Raw genomic sequence first — 24,503 nt, forward strand, 5'->3', positions numbered from 1 at the left:
AACAAATATTAAACCCAACTCATTCAACTATAGCTAGGTTTCTGGTGGTCTTTGCTCCTCCAGCTGTCTCAGTGTATGCCTCCTGGAGGGCCTGACTGACATGCTGCTGTGAGCACGGTCTGAGAGAATCGACAGGAGGGTGAGGTTGGAAACTCACTCACTCACTGTCCAAATGGCAGGAAGATCCATCCTGAGTGGGATGTGAGGGCCAGTTACCAGCACAAGAGGGTGGCCTCGTTATTGAGGATTTTACCAGTGCTTCCCTGGGCAAGTTTCCCAGTGGAAGGGAACTTTTGTCAATGCACAGATTCAATGTTGCATATAAGAACGGTGGAATTGGCTGGTTAACACTCCACTGTCTCAACTGAGCAAAGGGACAGTGACAGAATAACTCTTTAATGCTCAAAGGCCTCTATGAGTTTCTGGAGCATCTTTGGTTATCCCCTGCAGGGGGAGAACAGACAAGCTGAGAAGCAAGTAGGAGGCAGCAGATCAAAACCAATGTTGCACCTTGGGGATGATGGTGGAGATTAGTGCTCTTCTTAGAAACCTGAAGGATGCTAGGAAACTGGTCCCAATCATAGCTCTGTTTACTTTTCCAGACTTGCCCTTACGGAATCCAGGTAGAGGCTGGAGACCGAGCATGTAGCAGGTAGCCTCGCCTGCACCTGCTGCTGCACCGATACTGGAGCAGTAATAAGGGCTCAGGTATGCAGTGTGCAGCTACTGATGGACAACCTCATTCTTTTCTCCCCCAGTTAAGAAACAGTTGGCAACTGGGAAATGTTCCTTTCCAGGTTTGTTCCAGGCATACATTAATTCCTTCTCTCTGTTATAATATAGCCTAAAGAGATACCCTGTTTTTCCTCCTAAATCAATTCTGAATCAGTTCATTTGTCTTCATGTCTGCTGTTAACCTCCAAGCCATCCCCATCGTCTCTAGACCACTCTGCTCTTGAGAGATGAATGGAACCAGATTATGCAAAAGAAAACAAGAATGTTTTCTCTCTCAAATTTCCTTATCAATATTATCTAGGGTACAGAGAGGTAGAATTTCATTCCCTGCTGGTGAAGGTGTAAATTGCTAGAAACTTTCTGGTGATTTGGTAGTATTACACAAAAAGCCTAGGCATATCCTTTGATGCTTTATTTCAATACTCAAGGAATATGTCCTAAAGAAAAAATGATAGATGCATGCCAAGATGTACTTAGCAAAGATAATTATTTGTGTATAATCTTAAAATTTAGCATGATCTTTTAGTCACATGCAACAAGGAGTTAAAACTGATATGGCGTCTCAATAAAATTCTATCTCTGTAGCATGTGTTATGCTGAATTAAATAGCCTCCTTTGTTAGTCATCAGGAGTTGCACAGTGGTGGGAAGATATTTCAACAAAAATAGAACTACCTGTATGTACTCTTTTAAAACACAGAACACTATCCTATAATGTTCACTTTAAGCAGGAAATAAAACTAAAAAATACCTGATACTGAAAAGTAACAGGGCATGTTACACAGACGGAAACAAGTATTTGCATTTAAAAAAAGTATGTTATTGGGCTATATGTTTTAATTAGGTAGTAAATTTACTTTCAGATTATGAGTCTGAGTTGTAATTGCATTTCTCTCAAAATGACCCAAGTGCATGAGCAGCTACATTTTATTGGAGATGATCTGACTGAGGTTAATGTGAACTCCCTGTTTCCAAGTTCAGCCTTTGTATAATTTCACCTCTGAAAAATCAGTACAAGTCACAACCATTTTTATTGCCCAGTTGTTTAAAGTTTTATTCAAAGTGAAGATTTGACAGTGCATGGAATAGACAACTGTTTATAGGCCACCTGCTGGGCCAGCACCAAAGGATTGAGGATGTATTTTTCCCACTGAAAGTTGTATTGAGTTTGTTAAACTGCAATGCTCCATCAGAGGATCAGACAACTCAGCATGGACTGACAGCAAGATCAGCACTGAACAGCCATTTTCAGTTGCCTTTAATCCACTGAGCATCCATGCGATGGGGAAGCAACGCACCACGAGGCAAGACTAGAGGTTCAGTAGGTCTTTGACTTCAAAGAACAGATAATCTAGAAACCGTCACAAACAATCGAGCCGATGCTACAGTCATTGAGGTTGAGATGTATGACAGGGTCAGGCTCCGTTATTCACAGAGAAATCCTGGCAGAGCTTAACTACAATTCATGATTAGAATTATTGCCCATATTTTGTTTAAACCTCAAAAAGCCCCTTTGAGGTAGGTGTTACACCCTCTGTAATCTTCATATCCTGGACCTAGGAAGTCAAAATATTTGACCCAACTATGCCAAAATCTGCTACAGTCCATTCCTAGTAGTTGGGTTTGGTTTTTAGAAACTGGCTTTCCTGGTTATTCTGAGCTTTGTTTTATTCCCCTTCCTATTGAGGTTGCGTGTGCATTTTGGAGTTATTTACATAGAAACACTTTAAAGTGAAGATGATCATCATCCTAGGAAAAATGAAACCACTTTCAAAGTAGACCATGGAAATCACAAAGTCTGATATTCCACAAGGTGGTGTGCAGTCTTATGGACACTAGAAATAATCATGTATAGGTCATCAGTAACATTAATAATATTTCCCTGTTGGTGCTTTCTGAAAACACTGGCTTGTTTCATCTTATCATCCCAATGAAACAGTATGAAATGTTAATGTAAGAATTTGTTTTAGCTATATATGTAAATCATATTACAAGCAAGTTATTTGGTTGGTTGGCTTTTTAGTTCATTCCTTCAGTCAGGTGTTTCAAAAGAAATGTTTTTCAAATATCCTCTTTATGCTATCCCAAGGATCAGTTTAGAAAGAAAAATATTTGGTAAACCATTCTTGGTGTGCTGAACCTTGCTTCTGCTGGACTTCTTTGGGTTGGGCTGTATCATCATCTTGTGTCCTAAAAACAAACAAGTTTTCTTAGATGGTTTTGAAAATTATTCAGTAAACAACTTAATATGCCATCATCTTTTCAGGGAAAGATAACTACTGCTTTACTCTTAAAAAGATACTAGAATGTGATGGGTCAATATTGGTAGCTAGAAACAAGTTGTGAAGGATGAAGATGAGAGAGCATCTAATTCCGTTGTGGAAACAATGCTGTCCATTATTTCACTTAAAATGAATGAGGCATATTTTGCAACATTTACTATTTAAAAGAAGAAAAAAAAAAAATATATATGTATAGGCTGAGCTGGGTCTTGGTTGCTGCATGGGGGCCTTCTTTAGTTGTGGCAAGCAAGGGCCACTCTCTAGTTGCAGCGTGCGGGCTTATTGCAGTGGCTTCTCTTGTGGTGCACGGCCTTAGTTGCCCCATGGCATGTGGAATCTTCCCAGACCAGGAACTGAACCCATGTCTCCTGCACTGGCAGCTGGACTCAACCTCTGGCTCCCAGAGAAGTCCGCAACATTTACTATTTATTTCAGGCACAAATTAAACAATAAACCCCTTTCAAAAAACAGTAAAAGAAGAAATGGTTAATGAATACAAAATTACACTTCTGGCCTCTTCAAAAGTTACCTAATGTGCTCTGGCCTTTCAGTGAGGCTGTGAAATTAGTCTAATAAACTGAAAAAGAGAGATGATAAGTAAGTACAGTGTATACCTATCTGAAAAGTCTCTATCTGTACTTGTGAAGCTTCTTATAAAACAATGGGAACACAGCTTTAAAAAGGTGTGTGATAATGAGATGAACAGTGGCCAGGGTCAGGCCAGCTCTGGCTCTGGCAGTTAATAGACCATATGCTTGGGATTCTAGGCCTCAGTGTCCTCAGCTTCGAAACAAAGGGCTGGACTTGCTCAATGACTGGCAGGGGGTCCTTCCAGCTCCACATTCATTTTTGTCCAAAGAGCCTTGGGCAGGCAGGGCCTTTGGAAAAGGAACATTTCAGAAGAGGCCTCTTCTGAAAAGCAAACTCAGAGTCCATAATTAAAGATTTAGCTCTGAACAAAAATTGGGGAAGAAGGAAAATCAATAACAGGGGAAATCACACATTTCTGGAAGAGAAGCATTCTGCAGGGGTTTGTGGAAAACAAAGCAGTATCAGAGAGCACCGTATGTGATCAACCAAACCCACAGATTAAGATTAAAATTACAAGATTATATAATGAATCTTGAGAAATAACCTTTTAATAATAGTGGGAAATTGCTAAATAGTTCTACACCAGGTCTTGTGCTGAGCATGTCCTATGGATTAACCCCTTTAGTTTCACATGAGTCTGAAGAGGTAGGTGGCATATTATCTTCATTTTAGAGGGGAGGAAACAGAGATGTCAAGTGAGCTGCCCAAAGCCACACAAGCTAAGAATGAGGAGGACCGGAACTTGAATCCAGACTCAAGGCCAGATGATGACAGCCCATCGTTTGTGTGAACCACTCTGAAGTGATCTGCTAAGTGATTCAGTGTCCCCTGTCTACTCATCCATGGAAAAGGAAAAAAGAAAAAAAGAGACTTTCTGGGATTTGTTATCAGGGAATAGTATCTCTTCTAAAGAATGACCTATTTCCCTTCTCATAGATAATCTTTCTTTTTGGCTGAGTTTCAGTTTGTCCAAGGCAAGGCTTGTTTTGTTATTCTTTGTATCGGCCCAAATGCTGGGTATTTAACAGGTGCCAGAAAGGAATTCTAATTTCCCTCCTGTCAACAGAAAAATGGAATCATAGCTTTGGCCCTCTGCGTGCATGCTGAGTCACTTCAGCAGTGTCTGACTCTTTGCAACCCCATGTATCATAGTCTGCCAGCTTCCTCTGTCCATGGGATTCTCCAGGCAAGAATGCTGGAGTGGGTTGCCATGCCCTTCTCCAGGAGATCTTCCCCAACCCAGGGATCAACCCTGCCTCTCTTACGTCTCCTGCATTGGCAGGAAGGTTCTTTGCCTTCCTGAGAAGCCCAGCTCTGGCCCCCTACCTTGTGGCAGTTTGCACATCTAGAGATGGCGTGGGTTTGTAGGGCCGGCTACAGCTGGGACCTGGGTCCAAGCTGGGTGACTTAGTTATTGGAGGGGCATTGATCCTGGAGCTCAGGTCACCACTCAGAAAGTTCTTAGCATAGGAAGCGAGGTTTGGCACACTGACCACTCGGCTGGGCACTTCCTCCATCTTCTTTTTCTGTTGGTATTAAAAGAAAGGCCTGTTAGTGCCACCTAACAGAAGCATTATTGTAAAAGTAGATAAGCCTGCCATGCCAGAATTACGTGAGCAAGAGACAGTACTTTTATTTATATATTGCATGCTCTTTTTTAAAGCGTTTAGTTGTGCTTTAAAAAAGGCTCACAATCTCTATCCAAAACTTCTGGCAGCAAATGTATGTTTTAATTTAAAGTTTTTAGATTTTAAAAGGCACCCTCAGCAGAAGCTGGTCCACACTGTCCTCAAATACTTTAATATTTCTGGAGTGAAACTTACATTTTGTGACATGAAGAGGGATATATAAAAATTATAAATGAGCTCACATGAATTCAACTGGAGGTAATGAATTACCAAAAAATAGAAACTAGTGCTTTAGGATTTTGTGATAGCAGATGAGAAATCTGGATGTGACTATTTTCACTGTAATACATTGCAAAAATATAAAAGGAAAAAAAAGGTGAAGTGAAGGATTCTTGCCTTTCTCCTTTCTATCACCAAGATATAGCCACTATTAGTAGTGACACATATATAAAAAGTTTGGAAAATTTAAAAAACTCATTAAAAATTATACGTAATCTGCCTTGTCAGATACAAACAGTTTGCTAGTAATTTGTACTATCTCCTGGGGGGTCTTATTTTCAAAGAATATTTCTCTAAATGAATGTGAGACTGTTGATAAATAAGCTACCATTATCTTTGGGGAAAATGAAGCCAGCAGAATTATGTAATGCATTAAAACCAGTAAGACCAATTTACCTTCATGGAAGGGGTCAAATACCCTGGGTGAGGATTGAAAGAGAAGGATCGATTCCGATGGGACATTGCGCTGGGGAACGCTGCATAGTGAAATCTTCTCTCCTCCTGGAAAAACAATACAACTGAGTCTAAATGAGCCTAATTACTCAGCACACTGAGTTTGATTTGAAGGAAGATGGCTGTGAGGGCAGATTACAGAGAGGAAGAAAGACCAGGGGAAAGAGGGGAAGTCAGTGGGAATCAAATTATAGTTCACTGAGGCTTTGAGGAAGCACCTTTATTTCTGGGGCCTTGGTGTCCCCAGCCCCTCTTGTAAAGGAAAGGGCAAGCTTATTTGGAATGCCTTAGGGAAATCAGAGATCCAGGTACTCTTAGCATCTAAGAAAAGTCTATTGCAGAAAGTTACTAGCAAAGGCAAAATTAAAAAAAACCACCCAGGTACAATCGCTATATGGGTCTTCTTGGTGGCTCAGTGGTAAAGAATCTGCCTACCAATGCCAAAGATGTGGATTCGATCCCTGAGTCAGGAAGATCTCAGAAGGAAATGCAAGCGACTCCATTATTCTTGCCTGGGAAATTCCATGGACAGAGGAGCCTGGTGGGCTACAGTCCATGGGGTTAGACAGTCTAAAAGAGTTGGACATGACTTTGACTAAACAATTCACAATCGCTATATGGTCAATCTTTATCAGTGTCATTTTCCACTGTTTTTCTTTCCAGATGTCTTGTTTTTAAAATAAGTTCCAGTTGTCAAATTTCATCTGTAAAAACATTGATAAGTATTTCTAAGAGATAAGGACTTGTTACAAAACATAACCATGATACTTTTGTCACACTTAACAAACAATTCCTTATTGTGTGTTAGTCGCTTAGTCAAGTCTGACTCTGCGACCCATGGACTGTAGCCTGCCAGGCTCTATTGTCCCTGGAATTCTCCAGGCAAGAATACTGGAATGGGCTGCCATTTCCTTCTCCAATTCCTTATTAGTATCATCTAATTTTCCGTCAGTGGTTAAGTTTTCCTCATCATCTTGACAAGAAGCAGTGTGTCTGGGGAGCAGGAGGGTGCGAGGATGGGTGTGAGTTACAAGTGTGTGTGTGTTGTGGGAGGATGTGTAGCCACTATAAGACCATTGATTTTACTCTGAGAAGGACAGGGAGCCATAGGTAGTACTGATCAGAGCTGTGCTGTGATGTGTCTTACATTTTAATAAGGTTACCCTGGTTGCTGTGAGGTCTGCAGAGTAGGGTGAGGCTTGAGTGAGTGGGGAGACCAAAGGACTCTCCACCATTTTTAAGAGGCAGTGGGGCCTGGACCAAGGTGGCGAAGGGAGAGACACAGGGAAATGGCTAGACTTCACATGTGGCTAACTAGTTGACCCATATGGGCCATGCTGATAGAAGCAAGTATATCAGCCAAAGTCCCCAGAGCTGAATGTAAACCACTGGGAGCTGGCTTACAGAGAACTTTCAACCAAAACGTGGAGCACAGGAAGGCTGGACAAATCCTAAAGCAATGGTCAGAGTGAGGAGACACGGATGTGAGGTCCAAGTCATTCTAGATTTTCCCAAATTCTATAGGTTAGCAAAACACAAACCAATACCAACATCAGGCAGATGGTGTAGGACTTGGGAGCAGGGTAATTATTTTTTGCCTTCTACTTTCCTGTGTTTTTTCTAGTGAGCATGTATTATTTTATATAATGGAAACAATAACCAAGGACATTTTGTAAGGTGGTTTTCAGGTTATCAGGAATACAGTTTTAGGCCCCCAGGGAAGTGCCAGGCTAAAGCGAACGCCCCTGAAGCCTCACCGTCAGCTGCTTGATGATCTCCTCCCTCTCCTTCAAGCGGGTCTGCAGACGGCCTATGAGCTGAACGTCCTCCGGCCTGGATGCCCCCTTCCCTGGCTTCTCTCCGGAATCTTTCAGTCTGTTTCAAGCAGGCATGCAGTTAGCCCCCGCGCCACAATGACTCAGGAGGGAGATGTGGACATGATGGGGATGCTGCCGTGTGCTTGGCCTGGCTGGCCACTCTGTTCACCAAAGGGGAAACTGAGGCCCAGGGTCAGCCAGTGAGTTGCTTGCAGAGCTCCAGGTAGATGGAGCCCAGGACCCCAACTCCCATTCTGACATGTGTACAGCCCAGGAATCAAAGATCTGTGTACATAGATGCCACATTCACCAGGGCTTCAAGAACCAGGGAAGTTTGGGGAAAGTGGCTTTGGCTGGCAAATGTCCCCACTGCTACCGAGGACAGCAGGTTGTGCTAAGTACAGATGTGGTTCCATCGCCATCTCCTGGTGGCCAGAGAGCACGGCCTGAGCTGGTTCTGCAAAATAGGGGGGTAGCAGGTACCCACAGCCCTTTCAGTGTGAAGCTGGAGAGAAATAACCTCCGGATGGTGGTAGAGGGAGGGGGGCTGAAGGTGATAAGAGGCCAGGGCTTTGGAGTGAGAGGACCCAGGCTCTTAACCCAGCTTTGCTTTTTTCTAGCTATGTAATGGGTATTTTGCCCATAAACCTCAGTTCCTTCTTTAAAATGGGCATGAAACTGAGTGGTTGTGAGGATTCAAGGAGATAATGTATCCCTGGCACATGGTAAGAACCCATTAGATGGTAGGTGGTAAAACCTACTCCAGATTTTAGATGATTTGCTTCATATTGGAGACAGTTGGGGACAGTTTTTAAAAGCACAAGTTAAGGGTAAGACAGGTGACATGTAAAGTTACTTAGTGCTGCTTGACCTGGTCACCTTGTCACTAACCCTGATCCCCCAGTCTCTTCTCTTCTCAGCACTCAGAAATGACCCTGTTAAAAGGTGAATATGCACTCCACACAAATTCACCCAAACCTGTTCTCACTCAGTGGAGCATCTTCTCTATCCCTCCCAGCTATTCTGCCAACCTTAGTTCTACCATCACTCTCTCATTCATTCCACTTAAGCCTTCTGGCTGTTTGGTTTTGGGAGGCAGGCCCCAGGGCCTTTGCACTTTTTCTTCTGTCTGATTGGAAAGCTCTTTGTCCAAATGTTGCTCTCATTTCCACGCCTCCTAATGCTTAAATGTCATCTCCTTACCCACCCTTGGCACTCCAGATACTGATCCTGTTTTCCTTATAGCATTTTCACTATCTGTTATGAAGTTTAATATTTGTTTGCTTACTCTTGGTCAGAATCTCCATCTAGAATCTGTGAGTGCTATGAGAGCACAGTTTTTGTTTTATTCCCACTGTAACCCCAGAACCTAAAACAGTGCAAGGCACACAGAAGGCCCTTAACAAATTGTTGAATTAATAAATGAATGCTTGCAAGAAGGGCTCTTGGTTTCTTAATCTGTCCATGGGAATAAGCTTCTACCTTTAATAACTGCTGTGAGAGCAAAAGAGACACAGATCTAAAGACTTTGGACTCTGCGGGAGAAAGCAAGGGTAGGATGATTTGAGAGAATAGCATTGAAACATGTATATTACCATGTGTGAAACAGATCACTAGCCCAGGTTTGATGCATGAGACAGGGTGCTCAGGCTGGTGCACTGGGATGATCCTAAGGGATGGGACTGGGAAGGGGTGTTCAGGATGGGGAATACATGTACACCCATGGCTGATTCACGTCAATGTATGGCAAAAACCACTATAATATAGTAAAATAATTAGCCTCCAATTAAAATAAATTAATTTTTTAAAAAAAGAACTGCTGTGAAGATTATATGAAATGATGCATATTAGAGGGGGAGATGCTCATAAAAAGAGCAGCCTTGATCCTTCTGATTTCTTCCAAGTGTGAGGGTTAAACCGTGCTCATTCCTCACAGATTAATAGTGCCCTGCATGAGACAGGAATGTTGTCTCTCATAAAAGGATGTGTGACCAACCTTCCCAGTTTGCCTGGAACTGAGGCGCTTGTGGAACTCAGGACTTCTAGTTTAAAAACTAAGAGAGTCCCAGGGACAGTGGGATGAGTTGGTCCCCCCAACAAAATGGTACGTCTACAAGTCCTTCCCATCCTGGGGCCAAAGCCTCACTTACTCGGTTTCCAGGGCAGCCAGCCGGGCCTGGAGCCGGGCTTGAGCACTGCTGAAATCAGCCACCATGGCCTGCATCTCCTTCCGGTGTTCCTGGCGCAGCATCTCCACCTCCCGGGCCCGCTGGGCTTGCTGATCCTCCTGCAGCAGCCTGGAGGGGTGGGGGTGGGGGGTGGGAGGAGAAGCACAGCTGGGCTTGCCCAGGCGTCTAGCAACTGAACTTCTAGGGGACTGGAGTTTCTCCCCACTCTGCCAGGTGGCCTGCAGAATCTGAGGTCAGGACATGGTGGGAAGGAGACCTGGGTTCTCTGAGTTGTGGGGACCAGGATAAACCCATCTTGCAGGACACCTTCTCAGCACCTTCCACCCCAGCATTCCATGAGGGACCTGAGCACAAAGGGGAAAGGTGGGAGGATAGCTCAAGAAAGGAGTCCCAGAAAATACTCCTTTCACTTGGAGCAGGTGAGGAGGCCTGGAGGCTGAGATTCTTCATCAGAATTGATGACTGTTGGGACTCTGAGAGCTGGGAGACCTGCAGTCCAGTCTGGAAAGGCAGGGTGTGAGAGGGGCTAAGAGAACAGCATTTAGGCTACCAGTGTCCATCCCTGACCTCCCCCATCACTTCCTAGTTGTGTGACCTCGGGCAAGCTAGGCTTGGCTCAGTTTCTCCATGTGACTGACAATAGGGGCTACCTTATAGGGTTATTGCAAGGATGAACCATGTTAATCCATGTCTAGGATAGTCCATGGCACAAAGTATATGTTCGACCATCAACTATTAATATCACTTTTCTTAACCTTGGGGTGGAGCACTAAGGGATCCACAGACCAGCCTAAGGGGCCTGACACCCTCCAAAAGTACATGCATATTTTTATGTGAGGATACCCTTCTCCAGGAGAGGGACTGTTGCTTTCCTCATTTGGAGGAAGCTGTACCTGGAAATGATTAGGAACCCCTACTCTGGTCCAGTGTCCTTATTCTAGTGTTACATGATGAGTCTCTAACTGAATTTAAGGTGCTCCACCTTGGCCAGGTGGGTTCATGGCTATTCCTCAGATGAGCTCAGGCCTACTTTCACTTGATCTTTATGCTGGAAACCGGGACATTCAAACACTGGGATGAAATGGATAAGTGCCTTCAAAGACACAAATTACCAAAGCTTGCTCAGGAAGAAACAGATAACCTGAAAAGTCCTATATCTATTAACAAAATTAAAGTTGTAGTTATAAACTTTCCATCGAGGTGAAAAAAGTCTGTGAATTCAGGATGGAAAAAGGGCTATCCAACCTAGATAAGAAGATCATAGTTATCACTACAATTTACCAAGTACCAGGGTCTGTCCATGGTAAGCATCTTCCTATATGTTTCACTGCATCTACAGTAGCCCCAAGAGAGGTAGTGTTTCCTACAGTTTACAGGTAGGAGAGGTTAGCAGACTTGCCCAAGTTCACACAGCTATTAACAGGAGCACACAGCTACTAACAGGAGCACACAGGACTGTCTTTTAAACCATGCCACTGCACCGTCTCCCTAAGGCTGGTTTTAAGGATACTTCTGGTATTATTAAGTTTGATTCCATAAATTTCCTGATCTGTAGGGAAATAGGGTAAACCCAGCATCGACCCCTCCCTCTACTTCAGGGCTTATTCTCTGCAGTTTTGAGATCTAGAATTCCTAGACCACTGATACCTTACATGGGTCAAAGGAGTAACACCAGTGAAGTCCTGGTGTACTAGGGAGTCTTTTCTTTGGGAAGATACTGAAGGTGTAACCTAATCCTAAATCCCAGAGGCTCACTAAGGGGCAGAGTTGGGAGAGAGGGAGGGAGGGAAGTTGGGAGCCTCAGACTGACCTGTGCTGGTCGCGGAGCTGCAGCGCCTCCTGCTGGTGCTGTTCCACCTCGGCCTGCAGCCGTCTCACTGCCTCCTTGAGCTGCGAGTTCTCCTCCAGGAGGCAGCATCCCTCGCTGGGCTGCAGCTCCGCTGCACTCTTGCCTTTGGGAGAGCCCGCCTGGCCCAGGCCACCCTCCTCCTGGGGAGAAAGCAGCCAGAAGAACCATTTGCAGGAGGCTCAATGGCAGACAAGGGCCACAGATGTACTGTGGCAAAGACCCAGCTTGGAGCTCAAATTCCAGACTTGATTCAGGAGCTCATGTCTAGTCTCTTGAAGTTTTCAGCTTTGAGAGTTGGCCAAATTTGGCTCTCGAAAAGTTGAATGATGCTGGAGAGCCAAGAATGTGGCTTAAAACAAGCCCAACACTCCACCTCTGTGGAGTCTATGTGTGTGTTGGGGGAGGGCGGGGGAGGATGTCTCCCGTCTCTTCTTGTAAGGACACTAATTCACTAGTTATCCCCCAAGGTTTCATTTCCAAATTCCATCATATTGGTGATTAGGGCTTCAACATGTAAATCTGGGGCAACATCACAGAGGGCAGAGGAAGGGGAGAGTGAATATTGGCTGAACAATAATGATCTGTCACACCTCCTCCCAAGATTCTGGAAGAGTGAATCTGGATAGATCTCAGCCCTGTGTCTTCTGAGAAAGCTTCCCAGGTGATTCTGAGGCCACCGCAGTTATAATCTACTGCCCCACACTTGCCCTTGCCCGTCTCTTTACCTAGGGTGCCCTCCACACCCAATCATTCCTGCCTTGGTGACACCTTCTCATCTCCTTGGGGGAGAGGCAACGATCTTTCTTTTCTCTGAGAGCCAGATCCCATCTGTGTAGAGGTTACACAGAAGTGCACTGATTCGCTGAAGTGCTGTTTTTCTCTATCAGACCACCAGGTGGAGAAAAGGAAGGAGCCCTCTCCACTTCAGCCTTCCCAGTTCTATACCACCTAGCACAGTATCTGGGATTCAGTAGGTGCCAAATGAATGCCTGCTGTGAAATGATGCTTGAAATGCCAAGGTTCAGACAGAAATATAAAGATTTATGTCCAACATTAAATGGGGGCACAGTTACTCCCCAATTGGTGAATGTAGCAGTTTTCAAGGCCATACAAACGTGCCTCAAGTTTTGTGTACCTGTTCCTTCCACATGAGGACCGAACAGCATTGCAGAGGGGGCATGTGTGGCCCAGGCCCCGTACTTCTTGCTTCCAGCCCTGGGGCGCACATGATGTGGGACACTCTTGGGCACCACCTGGCACTCACATCTGCGTGACCCAGAAGAGCTTGGTTAAGGTTCTGTGGGGCCACGCTTGACTGGAGGGAGAGAGAAGCTGAAGGGTATGTCCATCCCTCTCTGTCCTTGGCTGGGAAAGATTTGAGAAATCTTTCATGGGGCTCTCAGAAGATTCCGGGGGAAGGAACACCACTTACCTACAGTGGTATCCACCAGCGCATCCTTATATTCTGGCCCCTGCCACCGCCGCCCCTTCATTCCTGCTGCCTGGAGTTGTCCCTTCTTATGAATGAATACATTTCTTCTCTGTGTGGGAGATCACCCAGGGTCTGCTGTTTCTCCCTGAGTGTTCAGGGCTTCCCTCCAGTGAGATGTAGGTGAGGCCGGCACATTGATGACCAGGTACTGTCTCATCCACTCAGCCTGAGTCTCTATCCATAGCCCTCAGGTGAGCCTGTCACTCACTGCAGTGGGCCTATCTCTGAACCCTCCAGCCACCAGCTGTCACCATCCCATACTTCCCCTGTCCCCTACCATAGGTCCAGGTGGCTCCCACCAATCTAGAATATATAATGGATCATGTTCTGTTTTTCCTCTGCTAGACTTTACCAACTGTGATATATCAGTTGTTATATCACCAACCCACTGTGATATATCAGTTGCTAATAATTCTCATTCAACACAGAAATTATGTTCAGGTTCTCAGTACCAGCAAAATCTGGAATGAATGATCCCCACGTTCCTCCAATCTTCAGCAGGGCTGGGACACCAGCTAGTTATGGCCATTTGCGTACTCTGATGGAGACTCTAGTGTGTACAGAACTGTGTGCCAAGTGCTGGGGTTGGGGTGGACTGAGATGGACAGACATGGCTTGTTCTAAAAGGACTTGTAGTCCAGTCGAGGAAACAAGGATATCCATGCAGTGATGGGTCCCTAACAGGACAGGCAGTAGATGCGGGTGCGAGCTGAGCTGCAGTAACAGGAAGTGCTCCGGGCACTCAGAAGGTGGAGAGAAGTCATGGGTGTGGATGGGAGACCCCCAGCCTGGAAGGATCAGTTGGGCACTGAAAAGGGAGGAAGGGTCCCAGGCAGGGGCAGGGCATGTGCAAAGGCACTGAGGCAGGAGGCAGAGGCCATTTTAGAGCAGAGAGGGAAATGCAGCCAGTGGCTGAAGGCTTTTCAACATCAGACTGGGCACTGGGAGCTTATTCTGATAGCAGCAAGGAGCCACTGAAGGCTTTTCACAGAGGTGCCTTAGATGGATACCTGAGGCCCAATGTGGTGGTCTGGGGAGAGATGTCTGGGTTGTTAGGGGGTCCCTGTGCTACCCAGCAAGGTAGGAATTATGGATGGGCAAGGAAGAAAATGATGGGCCAAGTCTGACCAGAAAGTTCAGAGCTTTGGTGACAGAAAGGCACCCCCCACTCATGGCAACAGGGGACATCTAGGCAGGAATCTGTTTGGGGAGGTGTTCTGAGAAATTCTGTGCAGGTCCATGGAGTGACCCAGATGAGCTGTCTCTAGCGCCTGTCTGTCACCAACACCCTGAGATGCTATTTCATCTGAATTTAAAATAACAGGCTGTACTTAAAACTTGTTTTTGCTTTCCAGAGGTGGGAGCCTGCAGGCTCATGACATATCCCCCAGGCCTGTGGAAGGAGAAGGGGCGAAAGAGCACTTGGAACCTCTCCCTGATGCTGCTCCAAGAAGGGTGTGGGCAGGGCAGGGGTGCTGACCTCTGAAGTCCCAGCATGGTCCTCGCTGTCCCCTGGACACTGGGTGATGACCTGCCGTCTGCCCATGCTGTCCAGGGCCCTCAGCTCAGTCTGCAGCACCTCCAAGTCCTTCTGGTGCTCAGAGCAGGCAGCCCGCTGCTCTGCCAGCTCCTGCCTCAGGGACTCTGCAAAAGGAAGAGCAGTGGAAGGTCAGGAGCATGCTGAGGCCAAAGTCTGGGGTGGGTTAGGGTGGGGAGCAGCTGTAGGTGTTGGTTCACGTTCCCCAAACTTACCTATTTCAATAGAACAGCAACAATAATACCATTTATAGAGTAGTAAATATGTTAAGTGTTTTCAGTGAAACCCTACAACCATCCTATCCAGTATTATCCCTCCCACTTTATGCTGAAGGAACAGAGCCTCAGAAAGGCTGAGCAACTCAGAGCTATACTGCTAATAAGTCATAGTGTCAGGATTCAACACCTCCCATGGTTCTTCTTCCCTCAGAATCACCTGCTTAATCATTGCTGGTTGGTTAGGATTGGGGGTGGGACAGCCTGAATCCAGAGCTGAACCCTGAGGCAACACTTGGCCTCAGCACCAAGACAGAAAATTAAGAACAGGGAATTAGCACATGACCCAGTGGCCTCTTCTTGAAGTACAGGTCTCAAATTGAAATGTTGACATATATTTATGCTAATTCTCAAGGAGACAAACAATCACAGGTTCTCCTTCTCATGGATGTAAGTTCCTAGCTGGATTGTGAACAGCAGGGAGGGGATGGCATATCATCCCAACAGAGTCATTATGAAAACCAGAATCATCCAGGGGAAATGTACATGCCCTCCTTAACTCAGGGACCAGTACAACCAGGAAGTACAATTTCTCCTCTGAGGATTGTGGGTGATTTCTGATAGTGTGACACTTCCCAGCATGATCAAAAGGCAAATAAAATAATCATTTCAAAAAGAACATTTTCTGATGGAGTAGACAGTATTCAGTGAGTTATTAATTTTCAAAGAGAATATAATTTTCAAGTGCTAGTAAATTTGATACTTTATTTTCCATTATGGACTTTTGAGACTTTATATTTTACTTATTTCAAATTACTTTTGAAACATTGTTCCAATAATCGCAGAGGCCATAAGATACATAGTACAGGATTTAGTATAGAGCAAGTGCTCAACATATATTTGTAAAATAAATAAAAGATGTTTAGAGCAAAAATTAATGATGTTATGAAAGTGTCCCAGTTGTAAAAGATTTCTCACAAGTTTACTATGCTTCCCTGAAAGGACAGTAAACACATATAAAAGTTTAATTATTCTGATGCTATTATGTTGAAAAATTTATTTCATCATCTTCCTTCTCCTCTCAGATTTTAATAGAGTGATTTCTATAGCTTAAATACAACCCAATTTTTGAAATCCTTTATCACAACAATATGTGTAATAAAACTCTTTAGCAAAGCATGAACTACCTGCCCCTCTTTTCTCATATTTTCTCACCATCCATTCATTTACCCATCTACACCCTCATCCATCCACCTGCCCATCCACCTATTCAACCAGCATGTCTAGGTACCCACCCCAGTGTGTCAGGTAATCTGGTGGACACTCACCCTTCCTGCTCCTCACACAGTGACCTATACTGCATGTCAGGTGTGTCTCACACAGATGATGGAAGGGGAGTAACTTGGACCAGGAAGTCCTAGTATCACCCTGTGGTGGTCTGTGCTCCCACACATCCAATGCCACCCACAAAGCCCACGATTTGTTATCATCATTACACAGTCCACAAAGCCCCTTCTTCCTGGGACTTGTGCTGAGCATGCCAGTCTGTCTCCAGGGTCTCTCTGGAATCTTTCATCCAGGTAAAGATCAGGCTGCTGTGGGGTCAGAGAGGCCAGGGATGGGGCAGCAAAGATGGTTGCTGTGGGGTGTTGGACTCATCAGGGTTGTCCAGCCTGACCTCAGTCTGGGGAGTCTGGTTCCTGAGAAGTGTGGTACAACCTGGGTATTATCTTGTATAATGTATCTTCTTAAGATGCCAAAACTTTGGCATTTTCCATGTGGCCACTTCCATTCCAGGGTAGCTGCTAACTGGGAAATCTGTGGGACTCTTTCTCTCCTTCATCTGGAAACATGAATGTGGGCTGATGTGCTGACATGCAGTGAGCAGGTCACATTGTCTAATGAAATCAAGCAGCAAGTAGATCTTATTCACTTATGGAGGTAAAGAAAATATTCTTCCAAAAATTCTCTTAAGGAGAGCACTGTCTAGGTTTGAAGAAAATTTTTAAAAGGTCTATATGGTTTTTAATGCTAGACATGAAATAAGGAGAACATTTGTCTTGCTCTTAATAGTGAGAAAGAAGATGAGAGTAAAGGAGAAAATGAGGGAGAGAGATCATCTACCCAGACAGACAGAGCCCCTTAGAGTCAGCCATGCACAGGCGGAATATTCAGCAGTAACGACAGTGAACATTTACACAGCATTTACCAGGTGCTATTCTAAGCTCTTCCCACGTATATACTCATGTAATTGTAACAACAGCCCAATGAAGGGGATACTATTGCTATTCCCATTTTACAGATGAGCAACTGAGTCACAGAGTAGTTAAGCAACTCGCCTGAGGTCACACAGCTAGTGCACATTGAACGGAGTCAGGCTTCAAGCCCAGGCAATTTGACTTTGGAGATCTTTACTGCCTCTGGAAACTTCCAGAATGCTTTGTGTGACAAGTTTTTGCTGTGAAAACTGAAGAGGAAGTGAGCTTCCTGCTGAGAATGTGAAGGCAGGGAAAGAAGCAGAGGCAAACCCAGAATCCTGGGGGCTTAAGTCCCCAGCTTTACAGAAATCTTTAGAAATGAGAGTTTGAGGCCATCTCATGAAATTCTCACGAAGGCTGAGATCTGGCTAATGCTCAGTAATGATGACGAAGATGATGATGATGATATTATCTGCACTAACTGGGCTCATTTATATGCTAAGCATTTTATATCTCATCAAATCCGTACAAAACTTCTATGATGGAGAGACAAGTGCAACTTAACTTCCTAGAAAATGAAAACGAGGCTGTGTGTGACCTGATGCACATCTCGCAGCTGGTTGGTGGCAGAGCCAGGAGGGTCACCCTGGTCCTTACCACCCCCCACCCCGCTGCCCCAACCCCTGATGGGTGCACAGCTGATGCATACCTAACAGCAGTGCCTGCTGAGCCTGCATCCTCTCCAACTCCCTTTGGAGCTCTTGCCGGGCCTTTTCCTCCAAGGCCTGCAGCTCTAGCCGGTGCGCCTGGTGCTGGATCTGGAGGCTGTGGCTGGATTCCTTCTTCAAGCGTTCTTCTGTGGCCTATGGGCACAAGTGGGAGGAAGAAGGCATGAAAGTGGGCACAGAGGGGGAGACCTGTCCCCTTTGCCTAATTCTTCCTCATTGTCGGGGGCTTCCCTGAGCAGTTGCCACTCCCCGATGGAGGGCTTATCAGGCTACAGTGACTGTTCCCCTATTCATCTGGACCTGGCCACAGCAGCCATTTTGTGCTGTGTAACCTAACTGGTTCACAGCTGACTGGAGCAGAGTGGATAACTGTTCAAAACTGGAACAATCATTGGGAATTTGGTGTTAGGAGGTGGGGGAAAGAGACAGACACTAACTAGGAAAAGCAAGAAAGCAGGTTCTTCTCTAGGGCCTTTAGAAAGGACACAGCCCTGTCAACACCTTGATTTTAGGACTTCTGACTTCCAGCACTGTCAGATAATAAATCTATGTTGTGCTCAGCCACCAAGTTTGTGGTAATTTTGCTACAGCAGCAACAAGAAACTAATAGTTTCTATTACTTTCGCAACGAAGAGTTCCAATTAACACATCCCACTTTTCAGGTGAGGAAACTGAGGCTGAGAGAGATGAATTAGCTTTCCCAAGGTCACACAGAAAAGATACAGGATTAAGAGGAAACAAACTCAGAAAAGTAAAGTGCCCTAACCGAAAACCAGTAATGGTGGGTACAGGATTGTAACCCATGGGTGATGGTATCCAGGGCCCAAGCCCTTCCCACTCCCTCAAGCAACTTCCAGGAACAATGAGAAATGGGACTGCATCAAATGGATGAGGCTCCCATTAGGAAAAAGCAGACGAGGCAGCTATTAGAAGGCAGCAGCATCTTTACTTTGCTGCTCCTCAGCAAATGGGGAGAAACAGTCTTATTCCTATCATGGGAAATTCAGTCATCCCCTGGTGAGTTTCTCTAGACAGGAAAGTCTTGTACTTTTCAAACTCTCTGATACTTTCTCCTTCTTGCACTTGCTGCAAGGCTCAGAGCACTCCAACTGGTGACATTTTAATCCCAAGGAAATGTGAATGAAGAGATTGAAGCAAAGGTTTGCAAAAGATGGAGCCAATCTCTTTCTAGGTCAGCCTTGCCTGCCTTCTGGCTCAGAAGTCCTTGGCAGTGAGGATCATGCAAGGTTTAGTGGCCTGATTTTATATCAAGCCAGACATTCATTCCTGGCAAACTGCCCCAGCTTTTTGTTTGCCCTGGGGCTCCTCTGGTGGTTCAGACAGTAAAGAATCTGCCTGCAATGCAGGGGACCCAAGTTCAATCCCTGTGTCAGGAAGATCCTCTGGAGAAGGGAATGGCTACCCATTCCAGTATTCTTGCCTGGAGAAGCCCACAGACAGAGGAGCCTGGTGGGCTACAGTCTATGGGGTTGCTGTTAGTCATGTATTGCTTTAAGCACTTCTGGTGAATTCTCTTTTGATGTTCTCAGTGGTTCTGTATGGTACATGTTACTAGCCTCACTTTATGAATAGGGAACATGAGGCAGAAGGAAGCCTAAGCTCCCTTTCCTTGTAGGTAGCAGACCCAGGGTTTGAACCCAGGCATCTCACTCTCAATCACTATCATGTATTAGGAATGATCATATGTCTACCATCTCCAGTGAGAATTTCAAACACTTTGGTCTCATTCTGGAACCACCCCAAGTAGACTGGAGCCAGTAATGAAGACCCCATGAATCTGGTTCCATGGCTGCTAGGGACTGGGGCTTAGAACTGTGGGTTATCCCAATGGACAGAGCACACTCCCCTCTCTCCCACCATGCTTCCTCTGCCTCCTGCAAGGGATTGAGGCCTTTGGCCTGGAGGAGTAAAGCTCAAGCCAACACAAAGGCCAGCATGACCCAGCATGACCCAGCAGTGAGTAACATGGGAAACTTGGCAGCCTTAGCTCTTGCAGACTGAAAGCAAAGCTGGAGAAAGATTTAAGAGAATAAAAGAAGAAAAGGAATTCACAAATTCTGAACACCTACTAAGTATCAAGCAGTCCATATGCATTATCTCATTTCTTTTCTCTCTCATTTTTCTAAAAGCTTCTTTTTTATTGTTATCTGGGCAATGCATGAACACAGTATAAAGAGCCAAATACCGCTTTTTAAAAATGAAAACTAGCACCTCCCAGCCCTCTTTCTTCTTCTGTGTGCATCCTGTCTACTGGAGGTAGCCATTGGAACTCTTAGTTCTTTCTTCTGATATTTACCACCAATAACAAGACAGTATCTCCATCCTGCTTTAACCTGATTATTTTAGAAATTACGAATTGTCTTTCTATTATGGCAGATGAAGATTTTGGTCTCATACATTCTTTCTCTTCCATTCCTCAAATATTGTTATATTTCTTTTTTAAATACAGTGAACTATATTCAATATTTCCTTCTTGTAAGTAAATGCCACTTACTACCGAGCTAAGTAAATTATAATTATTAAAATCTACCTTGGATTTCCCTGGTGGTCCAGTAGTTGGGAATCCACCTGCCAGTTCAGGGGATGTGGGCTCAATCCCTGGTCCAGGATGATTCCACATGCCTCAGGGCAACTAATCACGTGTACCCCGACTACTGAAGCCTGTGTGCTCTAGAGCCTGTGCTTGGCAACAAGAGAAGCCACCCCAGTGAGGAGTCTGTGCACCACAACTAGAGAGTAGCCCCCACTGCAACTAGAGAAGGCCCACGTGCACCAAACAAGACCCAGCACAGCCAAAAATAAAGAAATAAAAAGTCTACCTTATCCAAAGTTTTATTTTTCCTTGCATTAATAACTACTGTATTTTATAATTATTTTTTGGATTTCTGGCCAAGTCTTCCTACAACCTCTAAAAGCTTTGTAAAATACGTTCACTACAATTTTCCACATGGCCAAATCGATCAGAGAAGCCATCAAGCCTATTTTTCCATGGAGGCATCTCTTCTGGAGCCCTCCATCCTCATGCTCCAGTTTAGACTCCAGTCTAGGCTCTGTTAGTGGCACAGCTAGGCTCCTGAAACCTTTCTCCTGTGCTGGATTCCCTGTATGCTAGATCTCTTTTATTCCCTCTTTTTTGGTGTGTTCCTTTGTTTTGGTGGGATATTCCTCAAGAAACTTCCTGAGGAAAAGTGTATGGAAGATGCAAAAAGAACTCTGAAGGGTGTTCTGAGGCTGGCTGAGACCATCCAAGAAAGGGAAAGCTTCGGATGGGGAGCCCTTCCCCAGCTTGGGATCCAGACCTTGTTGGAGAAGGTTGGTGGTGTTCACTGATGGAGATGGCTGGATTGCCCAGGCCAGAGTCAAGCAGGAGCAACCCTCCACCTGTGCAGGTGAACCAAGGTGGGCAGGTGCCCAGAGGGAATGGGGGCACCAGGGCAGGTGTGAAGGCTGCCGGAGCAGACAGTGTTTGCTTTGTGAGGGTTGCAAGAAACAAACCTCTCGGGTACAGGTGACAGCAGGCAATGGATAGGAACTCAGAGAGAGGCAGGGTCACCAAGTGTGATGATGGAGTCTGTAGTGTCCACATCACAAGGTCACAGGAAGGTGGTCACTGGGTCTGGACCAGAGCTGTGAGATTACTGTCAGGCCACTGGGGCAGTATATCATCTATGTCCTCACACACCCAGGACACTGTTCAGGTGTGCAGTGGAAGCCAGAAACAGCAAACAGGCACCTTCCAGAACCAGGGAGGGAAGCCTCCTTCCTCCTGCAAGGTGCCTCCAGCGCCGTCTACTGACAAAGTTTAGCACTGTAAGGGAGGTGAAGAGGAGAAATGCTTAAAGAATACAGATTATCACAAGTAGGTACTGAAGGGTAAATTGCGAACTGAGAGGCATAAACTGATAACAAAAGGTAATTTTCCTAATATTTCATGTGTCTGATTTTTTTTATTCAGTTCTCACCCTTATTAATGGTTTTAATTGAATTTCTCAGAATTGCTTCATTATCTTCTAGCTTCCCTATTGCTGCTGAGATGTTTGATGACATTTGAATTCAAGTACTTTGAGTCTGGTATCAATTTTTCCCTTTGGGAGCTCTTAGTATTTCTTTTGCAGGATATTGCCCAAGTCATGAAAGAGAAGTTGGTCTTATGATATAAAAGTCATGTGCAGATGACCTGAGTCTGTCTGAATCCTTATCTTGCCTCTTACTAGCTGTGTGACCCTGAGCAAGTTGCCAAACCTCTCTGAGCCTCCTTCCTCATCCAGAAAAAGGGAATATGATAATAATGACCTTGTAAGATGAATATGGGGACTGGAGATATTGTACGACAGGCTCCCCCCAAAGTGCTGAGCAGGTGCTTGCACAGCAAGAGCTCAGTAGTAGTTAGTGGATGTCGTCATTAACACCTTTACCTTGACTTCCTGGTTTTTAGCCTTCTCAAGCATGCAGAGAGCTCGCCTGTGGGCAGCCTCAAGCTGGGCTTTCGCTGCCTGATTCTGCTGTATGGTCTCCTGGAGCTCATGCCGCAGCTGCTCCCGCTCGTGGTCAGAAAGCTGCTTGAGCTCCCGCAGGTCCTCCCTGTAGCTTGTGGCACACTGCTCCAGGGCCTGCTGCATCTGTGAGACCTGCCCACCAGGGCATCCAACCTCAGGCTGGGACTCTCACCCTGCCTGGGGTTTTCTTTAAACATCAAAGCTTTCTGAACGTCTCCACAGCCCACATGAGCCTCCTCTACCCATGGGAATGCTGAGGCGGGTAGAAGCGGCAAGCTTGAAGGACCTGGGGACAGCTGGCCCTCCTAGGGGCTCCTCAGCTAGAGCCATGGATACCAGGGAACAGAGAAGAAGGGCTGGGATGTGTGCCATCCAAGAGAAATCAAAAGGGGACCAGAAAACACTCCAGAGGTCTATACAGCAGCCTCCCTTGCATGCCCCACATGCCCAAATCTCCCTTTCTTATGGAAGCTTTCCCTGACAATCCTGTTTGGTATTATACCCACCCCTCATCACCAGACAGCCACTCAATCTTTATCCTGCTCAGTCTTTTAGTTTTACTTAAGCCCTTAACATCTTCTAATATTATAAGTGCCTATTTTTTATGTCTAGTGTTTATTGTTGGTGTCCACCTCCTCTGCTAAAATACAAGCTCTATAATGCAGGACTTTTGTCTGGTTTGTTCACTGATAATAAACAAGCACCTCGAAGAGTTCCTGGCTCATAGCAGGTACTCATGAGCCACAGTAGGTGTTAAATAAATAAATGAACAGAACCAAGAAGCCCACCTTGCCCTTGACCTGGACTGCCCTCCCCAACTTGGACAAGAATTGGGCCCCGCATGCATTTCCAAGGTTGTCTGCAAGAATAAGGGAGAGACAGGGTCTCACTCAGCATGAGGGTGCATCCCCACCAAGGCCATCCTTCTACCTGGGCTTGCAATCTGGCCTTCTGGCTCTGCCACTCCTCCTGCAGACGCTGGATTTCTGGTGCCTTCTCCTTTGGCAAAGAGCCCAATGGAGGCTGCAGGTCATCTCCCTCCTTGATGGGTGCTTCGATCCTTTGAAGATACGGAGGTCAAAATCACAAAAGATGCCATGGAAATGACATGGTCACCCTGCTAACATCCCAGCCACTCGGGCTGGGAAGAGGGAGCTCTGATGGCACATTATAATGGAACGAGAGACATCTCTCCTGGATTTGAAAAAGCTATTTGACGTTCAATTCTAAGTGCTGTTGCACTTGGGAGACTGTCAATATTCAGCTGGAATCACTGGATATCTGTTTCAGTGGGTACTTAATAAATGATCAATTATCAGAATGACTGAGAGCTTAGAGTTACTTATATGGGATTCCTGGAAACTTCAAAAGAAGAGGTCTCTGTAGTCTAATTTCACAACTTTTCATGAATGCGGAAAAAAATAACAAAAAATGATGTTCTACTTGAATACAGTACTTTACACTTTTCAAAGCACACAGGGCTTCAACTGGCTTTTCCCAAGTATACACAGGAGGATTATAAATAGCCTTTCTGTGTACGTAGCAGGGACAAGACAATGCTGGTTTAAAGCTGCAGCAGTTTCTGCATTCTAGAAGAGATGCTGACAAATATTTTTGGAGGAGACTTTTCTATACTCAGTTCCGAGCTTTTAAATCAGCTGAGAAAATGTGATGGGCTGATTGTAAAGTTAAATATTTATCCTGTTTAACAGTGTAAAAGATGTCCTGCATTACAGTGTAAAAGATGCACTGTGGGCATCTCTGCAGAGATTGCTGGGAGGTCAATGACATTTTGCTTCCTCTGGCAAACACATCAGGCCAGAGGACCACAGGTTAGGGCCCTGGACTGTGAAGAAAAACCATCAGAAGTACTCTGACTTGGCAGAGGCGAAAAGGCCCAGCAACATAGACAGAGGGGACCCCTGAAAGGAAGGGCAGGATGTTAAGAGCAGTGTAGCGAAGTTGTTAAGATCACGGATACTAGACCCAGATTG

The 24,503-nt window shown here is 45.3% G+C and overlaps 1 protein-coding gene across 2 annotated transcripts in view; it reads right to left on the bottom strand.

Moving 5' to 3' along the window:
• Nucleotides 1-24,503, bottom strand: part of FAM184B (family with sequence similarity 184 member B) — a 120,809-nt gene continuing 96,306 nt past the window's right edge. The window contains exons 9-18 of one of the 2 annotated variants that reach the window (XM_018049320.1): nt 23,440-23,569; nt 22,429-22,641; nt 17,974-18,127; nt 14,795-14,958; nt 11,784-11,962; nt 9,935-10,081; nt 7,725-7,842; nt 5,911-6,015; nt 4,934-5,133; nt 1-2,924 (exon numbers count right to left, since the gene is read on the bottom strand). In XM_018049320.1, coding sequence (XP_017904809.1) covers nt 2,831-2,924; nt 4,934-5,133; nt 5,911-6,015; nt 7,725-7,842; nt 9,935-10,081; nt 11,784-11,962; nt 14,795-14,958; nt 17,974-18,127; nt 22,429-22,641; nt 23,440-23,569 — 1,504 coding nt within the window. In that variant the 3' untranslated portion in view covers nt 1-2,830. The remainder of the gene's footprint in view (nt 2,925-4,933; nt 5,134-5,910; nt 6,016-7,724; nt 7,843-9,934; nt 10,082-11,783; nt 11,963-14,794; nt 14,959-17,973; nt 18,128-22,428; nt 22,642-23,439; nt 23,570-24,503) is intronic. The other variant, XM_018049321.1, reaches the window with a different exon arrangement.

Source organism: Capra hircus, chromosome 6, assembly GCF_001704415.2.
Source record: "Capra hircus breed San Clemente chromosome 6, ASM170441v1, whole genome shotgun sequence".
Lineage (NCBI taxonomy): Eukaryota > Metazoa > Chordata > Mammalia > Artiodactyla > Bovidae > Capra > Capra hircus.